We start from the raw sequence: 11,245 nt of genomic DNA, 5'->3' as shown, positions 1-11,245 counted from the left end.
AGAAACGTGCCAGGTCACTGAAAGACCCCAGGTCCAAATCAGGGACTGAACCCAGGACTTTCTTGCTGTGAGGCTACAGTGTTAACCACTAATCCACCGTGCTGTTTTCTGTGGTTTGCATTTTTACATTAAAAACAAAACAAAAAGGAAGTTTATTTGTTGTGCCCTGATTAACTTGTAAAGTCAGTCCAGGTCAGGATGTCTGCCAGATCAACTTCAGCAAAATGAGGAAATAAATTAGATGATTTAACAGCTGAACTTTGATATGGTAGTAGCTGAGAGTCATCCTCAACACACATCTTTTCATTTCACATTAAACAACTAGGTTAGGTTATGTTTTGTAAATGAGAAGTGGTTCTCCAACAGTTTACCTGGATAAAGGTTAAATAAATAAAATAAACATAAGAGAACGGCTTCAGCTTCGTCATTTCTCAAGCCGCAAAAAATTAGCTACAGCTAAAAGTAGCAAAAGGCAAGCTAAAGCTACAACAATGGGCTAGCTAAACTCTACAAATAACAATGGGCTAGCTAAAATCTAAAGTACCAAATGGTTTACCAAAAGTAAAATGGTAGTATACAGCTAAAGTAGCAACACATATAAATAGAAAAACAGTAAATAAAATCTAAAGTAGCAAAGGGAATAGCTAAAAGCTAACAGTAGCATAATGGTAGCTAAAAGCTAAAGTAGTGAAATGCTAGCTGAAAGGAGCAGAATGATAACTAAAACCTAAATCTGCAAAAAGCTAGCACAAAGGAGTAGTTAGATTATACAAAAACATACATTATAKCCAGTAAAACAATAAATCCGACAATAAAAACCTATTATGTTGTTAGAGTAACCTTCCTGCAGGATTGCTCAGGATGCTAGTGCTACAGGGAGGTTCTGCCTCTCCAAAATGGCGGCATCGTTGACGTACGGCACGCCAAGCACGCGCTGTCTACGTCCTGTAGGTCTACGTCCTGTAGGTCTATGCGAAAAACACCCAGGTTAAAAAAAGCTCAGCGGAGAGGCCGCGGGATGACTAAATGTGATAGTTTCTCCGGTTCTTTGCGACACGGTTGTTGCTCGGGTTTGTGTCGGTGTAAAGGTAAACGTGAAGAGGAGGTTCTCCATCATTTTGAGGAGCAGGAGCATCCCGATGAGAAGAAATCTGACGGTTCTAACGGTAAGCCTAAAGATTTTCAGCAGCTGGAATCGCAGAGGCAATCCTGTGTTTTCATCTCAGCAGGTGAATGAATGTTCTGTAAATATGAGTGAACAGGAAGCAGACTGAAGGGAATCAGGCACGATGCCCACAGTCTAACTCTGACAGCCTAAACCATAGATTGAAGATTTGTTTGACGACGTGTGGGCTCAGATCATTTCCAGCTCTGGTCCTGGAGAGTCTAACACGGACATGAACATGATGGTTTTCAAACCTGTCTGTGTGATGAAGAGCAACATGTAGCTGCAGGCCCACAGCTCAACATCTGGACTGATGGATAGAAGCTGCTGCTGCAACATTTTCATTTTCAGTCCTTATCTGGACTGTTTGGTGGCTGAATTGGGAAATACTCGTAAAACATTTGTGCGTTTTCTTCAGCTGAGTTAGTTTTTATTCTGCACACATGATGTAACTCAGTTATTGTATTACTGTATCTTTAGTTTCACCCAGAGGCAAGGTTATGTTTCTGCTCAAGTCTTGAGTCAGGTTCCAAGTCAAGACTTGCAAGTCTTTAGTCGAGTGCAGAGTAAAGACATGCTAGTCCTGAGTCATGCCCACTGTAAAGACATGAAAATATTTAGTTGAGTCCAGAGAAAAGACATGCTAGTCCTGAGTCATGTCCAACATAAAGACATGCAAGTCCTGAGTCATATCCAACATAAAGACATGCAAGTCTTTAGTCGAGTGCAGAGTAAAGACATGTAAGTCCTGAGTCATGTCCACTGTAAAGACATGCAAGTCTTTAGTTGAGTGCAGAGTAATGACATGCAAATCCCGAGTCATGTCCAATGTAAAGACATGAAAATATTTAGTTGAGTCCAGAGTAAAGACATGTAAGTCCTGAGTCATATCCAACATAAAGACATGCAAGTCTTTAGTCGAGTGCAGAGTAAAGACATGCAAATCCCGAGTCATGTCCAATGTAAAGACATGAAAATATTTAGTTGAGTCCAGAGTAAAGACATGTAAGTCCTGAGTCATATCCAACATAAAGACATGCAAGTCTTTAGTCGAGTGCAGAGTAAAGACATGCAAATCCCGAGTCATGTCCAATGTAAAGACATGAAAATATTTAGTTGAGTCCAGAGTAAAGACATGTAAGTCCTGAGTCATGTCCAACATAAAGACATGCAAGTCTTTAGTCGAGTGCAGAGTAAAGACATGTAAGCCCTGAGTCATGTCCACTGTAAAGACATGCAAGTCTTTAGTTGAGTGCAGAGTAAAGACATGCAAATCCTGAGTCATGTCCAATGTAAAGACATGAAAATATTTAGTTGAGTCCAGAGTAAAGACATGCTTTTCCTGAGTCATGTCTAACATCAAGACATGCAATGCAGCTTGCAAAATCTGGTTTCTTCTCCATGAGAAGTGACAGTTGTGTCTCGCTGACGTGGTTGTTGTGATGATAAGTGTCTTTTCCTTCTCACATCACCCTGCCCTGTCAGATGGATTGTCACACAGGATCTGTACCAGGTGTTGTGTGATTGGTCAGATTAACATTGTGGGTGTGTTCATGTGTAGAAGCAGGTGAACACTGGTGTCATTTTCTCTTCAACAGCTAAGGTTCAGCTGGCTGAGGCTGTTAGAAAATACAAAGTTTATGAAGAGATAGTTAAATAAAACTTATAAAAAAATAGTAAATAAAACATTTAAAAATAGCTAAGAAGATTTGAAGACTTTTTGTGCATTCAGGAGACAGCGTGGAGACACAGGCAGCTCTCTGTGACTGTGACATGTCCTCGGCCTGGCAGCCGGGACATGTTCTGCCACGGTTTGTTGGAAACTCGGTCACAAATTTACAAAATAACGCTTCTAGATTAACAACAGAAATAGTAGATCATCTTCCTCCAACTTCTCCATCATCAGCTAAAGATTTTAACATCCTCGTTTACTTTGCATATTATACGAATATGCCTATAAAATATTCATTATTAAGCAATATTGGATGCTGTTTAGGCAGAAAAAGGATTAATGTTTGGAATTTTAAATAAAATAAATTCAAATAATATAATAAATCATGGGATGCATTTTAAATTTTTTGTTTAAATTCTGTGAGATTGTAATTTTGCTTAATGTTACATCATTAGTATCTCATACTGGTCATGTTTAGTTACGGGACCTCTGGTTTTAGTTATTTGATTTTAAAGAAGTATCTCCCACATATATAAAATATTCAAAATTATGATTATTTAGGAGAACAAAAAATCTTTTTGTTCTTCTGGTTCCTGCCTGTCTCACCGTGTTTCCCTTATCATCGGGTTTTGTTGAATGAATTAATGCCTCTTTGTGTTTCCTGTTCCTCTGTTTTAGAGCATGTGAAGTGGAACCATGACAAGTCAACTTAAAAGAACCGGTCCATCTCACAGGACCGATGGAGGCAGACGGACTCGGACACAAATGATCACACTGTGGYTTCCAGAGGACCGTGTCCATGAGGCTGGACTGGAAACAGGAAGTGGACAGTGTTTGGATCACTTCAGGGACCTGTAGGCATGCTCAGTTTGTGCCTCTGACACAGAACCCAGGGACAGTATTGGACTGAGCGAACGGGCGCAGTGATGTAACAACACATCTCTCTCTGGTGAACGGGTCGTGACAATCAGAACTCTGCTGTAGTTCTGGCCACACGATGTGGGCTTCAAAGAGACCAACGAAGAAGGAAACGGGTGAAAGCCACTCTAACCTTTGATCCACTCCTGCACAACGACACAGAACTTCTCTGTTTTTCATTAAAAAAAAACAACTAAAGGTTGAGGCTCGGAGTCATCATCATGCCACGGAACCAAGCTTTTTCAGAACCGGAGTTTTCTGCGGAGTATTCTGCGGACTGCTCGGTGACGTTGCCCTCTGACCCGGGCCAGGCTGTGGGGCGGACACACGAGGTGACGGTGAGGAGCTCGGGGTGCTGCCTGTGCCTGCCGCGCTTCATGCGCCTCACCTTTGCACCGGAGTCTTTAGAGAACCTGTACCAGACCTACTTCAGGCGGCAGAGACACGAAACCCTGCTGGTTCTGGTCGTGTTCGCGGCCCTGTTCGACAGCTATGTCCTCATCACCTGCGCGGTGGTCTACACCTCCGACAGGCTGGCCTCTGTTTTAGTGGCGTCAGTGGGACTCACGGGCGACATTATTCTCTACCTGCTGTGCCGCTTCGGGCTGCTTCCGGACCGGATCACGCGGCGGGTGGTGCCCTACGCCCTCTGGGTGCTCATAGCGGTCCAGATTTTCTGCTACTTAGGTCTGAACTTCGCTCGCTTCCACCAGGCCAGCGACACGGTGGGCTGGCAGGCGTTTTTCAGCTTTTCTTTCTTTCTCACGCTGCCTTTGAGACTCACACCCATTGTGCTCGTCACGGCCGTGTCCTGTGCGGTCCACACTCTGGTTCTGGGGGTCACCATTGCACAACAGCAACAGCAGCAGCAGCAGGACATCGAGGGGGCGGCGCTCACCCGACAGGTGAGTCAAGGAGGGGAGGTGTTCCAAATCATATATTCAAATAACTGCTTTTTAAACATTATAATTACTGTGTGTGTGTACATGCTTTTGCTACCTTGTGGGGATGATTTTTGGCTATTTCCCTGGTACATACAGCCTGGTATGGACCCACCGTTCCTTAAGGGGTACAAAAGCCCGGCCCCCATTTGTGGGGTTAGGGTTAGGTTATAGAAATGACCGGTGGATGAATGGAAGTCAATGCAAAATATGGTTGTGGTAGTAGCTGAGAGTCATTCCCATTCAATACTTATGAACCTCTTAACAGATTATATAAGATTTCACAATGTGATATGAAATTATAACCCTTTACAAGGTTTGATCCAAACTCTGGTCTTTCTCACCATAAGAGGATTTTATTTGAAAGCTGCTGCAGGTGATACCCACTCCTACAAGGAAAGTCTTTAAGTCTTAGTTAAAAAGATATCATACTGTACATATTTTGTGTGTCTGCACATTCAGTACTGTTGATGAACCAGACAGCCGTCAGTCTTAGGTGAACAGTTGCTCAGGTGTTGAGTCTCTGGTTTCATCTGGATCTTGGACCATTTGAGTAAAACTGCCTTGTTGATTGTAGTGGTCTGATAACTAGAGACACATTTTAATTGGCCACATTAAAAAATAAAGTCAGTAATTACTGTGAATACTTTAATTACTAAGTAGGAAAATAAAATGCAGATTTCAGTGGTATTGTTACTGAATTGTAGAAAATGCCTAGCCATCAAAAACATAATGCCATCTACAGAAAGGGCCAAATCGAATCTACTTTCTGAGACGTCTGAGGTCCTTCAACATCTCCCGGACAATTCTCAGGATCTTCTGAGTCTATGGTGGCGAGTGCCTTCCTCTATGCTGTGGCATGCTGGGGCAGCAGACTGAGGGGGGGCTGACACCAACAGACTCAACAAGCTGATCTGAAAGGCTGGAGATGTTGTGGGAGTAGAGCTGGACTCTCTGACTGCAGTGTCTGAGAGGAGGATGCTGGCAAAGCTGCAGGGAATCATGGACAACAGTTATCATCCTCTCTACGACACTGTTAGGAGTCACAGATGCACATTCAGTGCAAGACTCATTGCACCTAAATGCACCACTGAGCGCCACAGGAGGTCGTTCCTACCAGTGGCCATCAAACTCTATAACTCCGCCTGAAACATGTGAAACCATAAGTCATCTGTCACTTTAATACACCTGTGTACTTTATTTATCTTCGATACCTTGATCTAACATGTGCAATATCACTAAAATCACCTATTCTTATATCATCTAATGATATCTGATGGGACCTTTGCATCAGTCATACTGTTTTTAGCTTCAGAGTATATCACTGTTTTTATTTCTATTTACACTGTATCTGCTAAAGAACACTCACTGTTCTCTGTGTTCATTTTGATTCTCCAGAGTTTTTATACTTACCGGTATTTCTTCCTTGTGTGCTCGAATTCCTTTATACTTTATCTCTAATGCTTACTTGAACGGTTGCTGCTGTAATAATTGCAATAATTGTATTCTGATTCTGATCAGTGTAAATAACAAGAATATTTTGTTGCAGCAGAAGTGATTGTACTTCCTGTCTAGCACAGTTGATAATACAGCCATGAAAACAGTTTGTTAACCCAAGTACAGCAATAAACAGGACACAGAGCCATGGTAAACATTTGAATTTCATACTGGCAGCCCCTCAGAAGAGACAAAAGCTTTGTTAATTAAAGCAGTTCATATATATTAGTATTTTATCCATTAATATATTTGTTTTGCATAAATTTAAGTCAGCATGTAGGTGTAAACAATGTTAGGTAATCGGTCACGTGCATGTATATATTTCAGCTCCTGTGTTGGTTACATTCTTGGTCGGGGTTTCAGAGAAACTGCTGAGCGTCATCTGCATACAAAATGTGCTGATGGTGGAGGAGATAGAGCAGAAACAGTAGAGTCCCCCAAATCTGAGAGGGAACCCATGAAACAGGATATGAAGTGGGCTGAGAAGGTACAAAAAGATGGGTTTGGTTTTTCACAACCAAACAAATCTGGATATTTAGTGACCAAAGCTGCAGAAGTACAGATTAACCCAAAACTGATGAAACATTTTCCTGACTAACACATCAGACTGTCAGGCTGGACATGTCTCCATTTCCCAAACCCAACTTCATCCTGAAAGACTTGAACTGTCAGTGATTCACGTGTCTGGCTGTACATAAACAGATCCAAACTGTCACTTTCTCATTAATCCATTGTTAGTGCACGTTACAGGAGCTTCATCTTTCATCAGTCAGACCAGTTCTTTCCACAACAGCTTCATTTTATTGTACTTCATCACATGTCTCTTCATGTGGCATTGATTTAATTCCACCAAAATCCTCTCTGACGCAGGAGCCACAGTTCAAACTGTGGATGAAAGTTGACCGCTGGGCATCATCAGATATGTTACTGCTTTTATCCACAAGAGATTATGCAATGACATCTTTTCTGTTTTTCCATGAGCTGCTGCTGCTGCTGTAGATTGATTGTTGGCATGTTCACCACCAGCAGTGGTGTTTCTGACATTTAAAAGTCGTCTTCTATAGACACAAAACATTTCTCACTTTATTCATCTTTTGATGGCGTTTTGTTGAGATCTCTGCTGTCGTCCGCTTTCTTATCGCTAACGTTTCTACTTCCACAAGTTTCTGTTCTGTATTAAGATCTGTAAACTTTTTCTGTTAAGTTTTTACTGTTGCCTTATAATCATATAATTGAATAATTATGACTACCTCAGGGCTGTACAGAGGACAGACAGGTTTAGTTAGTTGGTGCTTGCAATGTCAGTGCACGTAGAGCACTTATTACTCCACCTTCAAACAGGTTTCTGTATAGCTGAACTTTAACAACCGTTGGAGTTCTTCCATCAGTCTGAGGAACATTTTTCCCCCCTTCTCAACACAGACTTGTTTCAGACGTAAGAGGTTTATGTACAGAACCAGAACTCTCTGGGATTAATTCCAAATACAACTAGAAAAATTGTGTTTCTTGCGAAAATGCTAGTGCGAATGCTTCATGCTGAAAACTTAAGCTAAAAGCTTCGGAAATTAAGCTTAAAATATTTAATAGAATAAGTGTTAATGTGAGCTCACCTTGAAAAGCTGAAAGAAGCAAAAAAGCCCAACTTTGCAGAAAAACAGTAAAAAGGAGCACAAATCTAGTTGAAAACAGAAAACAGCTAAAAGCTAAGCGCTAAAATAGCTGAATATAGCTGAAAACATCTGTAAGGTAACAGGAAAAACACATAAAAAGTAGAAAAAGGCAGAAGAATAGCAGAAAGAAGCAGATCTATAGATAAAGTAGCAAAAAAGGCTAGAATTAGCATAAAATAAGCTAAAGGTAGCAGCCACAATTTGAAATTCGCACCCAGTTGAAATATTGTTGAAAAATAGCTAAAACAGAAAAAATTCTGAAATAACTTTTCGCCACCCATTCCATACGAAAGTATTGTATGACTGGAGCAGAAGTTTGTAGGCGATGGTCTTCTCCTCTTCTAGAAGTTGTCTGTTCGTCCAAACAGCACGGGTAGTTTTGAGGAGCAGTTGCCCGGGGCCATCAGAAAGTACGTCCATCTGTAGGCTGCTTATAAATGCTGTGTCCAAAACGGGTCCTCCGAAGGCCGAATTCGTCGGCCACATACATCACAGCGCCGCGACGAAGGCCGTCCAAAACCGAAGACTCCTCCGATGCGGCCGACAAATACGTCCTTCCTTTGGCCCGAATCGAAGGACAGGTCTGATGGATCCTTCCCGGACCACCATATCCCATAACGCATTGCGGCCCGACCGGAGATTTTTTTATGCTAGTAATGGCGGACGAAGCGAGACAAAAGAATACATTTTAGATAAAAATATGGAGATATAGAACTTAAAAATTTTTTAGCGGTTGTAATTCTAACACTTTTATCTTTTGAATGGACATGTTTTTAAAATATTTTTGTCATAAAAACGCGAAATAAACATGCACCTACAGCGGGTCAATTAGTTCTTCAAATGTTACCTTTAAGTTAATTTTATTGTTTTGTGATATTAAAAATGCTAATATATTGATATTTTTCTAGTTTTGATTTAAGTTTGCTTGTTTAGCGTTGTTACAGTTGCTAGGTGACATGACGTAAGGACAGGAGGCTAGACCATCCAAATTCACAGCCTCTTTTTTTCCAGTCTTCCCGGTCTACCAAGGACCTGGCCCACCTCGATCGGGTAGTCTGGGTCCTCCGGAGGATCCGGCCTGTCGTTTTGGACACAGCCAAAGAGTCAAATGGCCAAAAACCCCTGGATGAGGAGAGCACAGATGTTGTACACAGAGGAATCTGTCAGCTGGTCAGCTGCCAATCAACCATGCTGGACCATTAAACCTGGCTACAGGGGGTGTGCTCCAACTTTCCTGTTCCCAGCCTGGTGACAGGCTCACAGTGAGGTTTCTTCATCAGGATCTAATGGTCAAATTGTTCTGATCCCTTCTCTGGGACCAGTTGGCAGTAGAAGACTGTAACAGGCTGATGGACCTCAGGATCATGAGACTACTCAAACCCCTCGATTGAGTTAAGGTGTTGATTCATCAGAGGGTTGTATTATCTCCAAAAGAAACTAGAATCTTTTTTTATAGTTGGTTGGTAACATTAATGCTGATGATTGGAGAATGATCTAAAAAAAGTTTTTAATTGAAGCTATTCTTACTACAGCTGAGTACATATGTGTGTGTAATTGATGTTAGCTGTAACTTGTGTAACCTTTCTCTTTTCCAGCTGTTGGCCAACCTTGTGATCTACATATGTACCATCACTGTGGGTGTCATGTCCTACTACATGGCTGACCGAAAGCATCGAAAGGCTTTTCTGGAGGCAAGACAGTCACTGGAGGTTAAACTTAACCTGGAAGAGCAGAGCCAGCAACAGGTCAGAGGTCATCCCGAGTCACACTGTTTGCGCTATTGTCTGTGTTAGAGGATAGATGAAGAGGACATCAGCCTCCTCACACTGTTTTCACAACACAATCAGTCTGAACTGAAGTTATTTTACAGAAATTATTTATCTATTTGACAATCTGTTATAGTAACGTGTCATTGTGAGGTCATCTCTGGAAATGAGACAGATTTAATTAGACTGGAAAACATTTAGAATCAAATTAAATTCTGTTATCCACTGTGTAGGGCTCTATGAAATCTGTCTTCCCACCCCCCAGTTTCTTAAAAAATCTCTTTTTATGATGTTTACACAATTTTTCTTTGAAAGAATTCTGAAGGAAACTGCTTCATTTTACTCTTAGCTGTTAGCTGTGTCAGCTTCTAGCTTTATAAGCTGTTAGCCGTGTTAGTTGTTAGCTAAGTTAGCTATTAGCGGTGTCAGCTGTTAGAAGTGTTAGCTGTTTGCTGGTTTAACTGTATTAGATATGTTAGTTGTATTAGGTGTTAGCTGTTTAAGTTGACCAGATTTACAATACTGAATCTGAGGATGTTTCCAGCTCAGAGATAATAATTCTTCGTAATCAAGATAAAATAAGATTAAACTGGGGACAGTTACAGTTTACTGATGTTTTACATATTTACATTTCTTGAAGGAATGCATATCACCTGCTACCTTTGTTGCCAGAGCTGTGAAGTGAAATTATCTTCTGTTGAAGATGATGGGGTTACAGCTGTTTTTGTCAGATATTGTAAATAATATGCAGAATCTTGTAACATTGGGACGTGTTGGTGCTGAAAGTATGTGTTGAGAATGACTTGTCAGCTACATCCATCCGTTCGTTTTCTTCTGCTTATCCGGGGTCGGGTCGCGGGGGCAGCAGCCTAAGCAGAGAGACCCAGACTTCCCTCTCCCCAGACACTTGGACCAGCTCATCAGGGGAATCCCAAGGCGTTCCCAGACCAGCTGAGAAACATAGGCCCTCCAGCATGTCCTGGGTCTTCTTCTGGGTCTCCTCCCAGTGGGACATGCCCAGAACACCTCACCAGGGAGGCATCCAGGAGGCATCCTAATCAGATGCCAGAGCCACCTCAACTGGCTCCTCTCGACGTGGAGGAGCAGCGGCTCTACTCTGAGTCCTCCCGGATGACCGAGTTTCTCACCCTATCTCTAAGGGAGAGCCCAGACACCCTGCAAAGGAAACTCATTTCAGCCGCTTGTATCCGCAATCTCGTTCTTTCGGTCACTACTCAAAGCTCGTGACCATAGATGAGGGTAGGAATGTAGACCGACCTGTAAATCCAGAGATTTGCCCTCTGGCTCAGCTCCTGCTTCACCACGACAGTCCTGGACAGCGCTCTTATAACTGCAGATGCAGCACCAACCCGCCTGTCGATCTCCCGCTCCATTCTTCCCTTACTCGTGAACAAGACCCCGAGATACTTAAAGGGGCAATATTATGTGTTTCTCAGGCATACATTTAAATAAAATACCATAATAAAGTATCTATGTCACCTTTAGTTGTTATTAAAATGCTTTTTTATGTTTAAAAAGAAAATGAACTTTTCTCATCACTTCCTCTTCTAAACGCCTTGAAATTGGCCTCTGTCTATTTAAGATCCACCTTCCAC

General features: G+C 41.9%; 1 protein-coding gene across 3 annotated transcripts in view; it reads left to right on the top strand.

The window, feature by feature from the left end:
* Window positions 1-961: 961 nt before the first annotated feature.
* Window positions 962-11,245, top strand: part of adcy3a (adenylate cyclase 3a) — a gene marked incomplete in the record, with an annotated part of 38,957 nt that continues 28,673 nt past the window's right edge. For all 3 annotated transcript variants that reach the window (XR_001311821.1, XR_001311820.1, XM_014026339.1), the window contains 3 exon segments: window positions 962-1,166; window positions 3,516-4,660; window positions 9,459-9,608. Coding sequence is in view for 1 of the 3 variants with exons in the window: in XM_014026339.1 (XP_013881793.1) it covers window positions 3,977-4,660; window positions 9,459-9,608 (834 nt within the window).

Source organism: Austrofundulus limnaeus, unplaced genomic scaffold (genome assembly GCF_001266775.1).
Source record: "Austrofundulus limnaeus strain Quisiro unplaced genomic scaffold, Austrofundulus_limnaeus-1.0 Scaffold543, whole genome shotgun sequence".
Lineage (NCBI taxonomy): Eukaryota > Metazoa > Chordata > Actinopteri > Cyprinodontiformes > Rivulidae > Austrofundulus > Austrofundulus limnaeus.
Note: the sequence above shows the minus strand (reverse complement) of the source record. Positions and strands in the feature narration are given on the sequence as shown.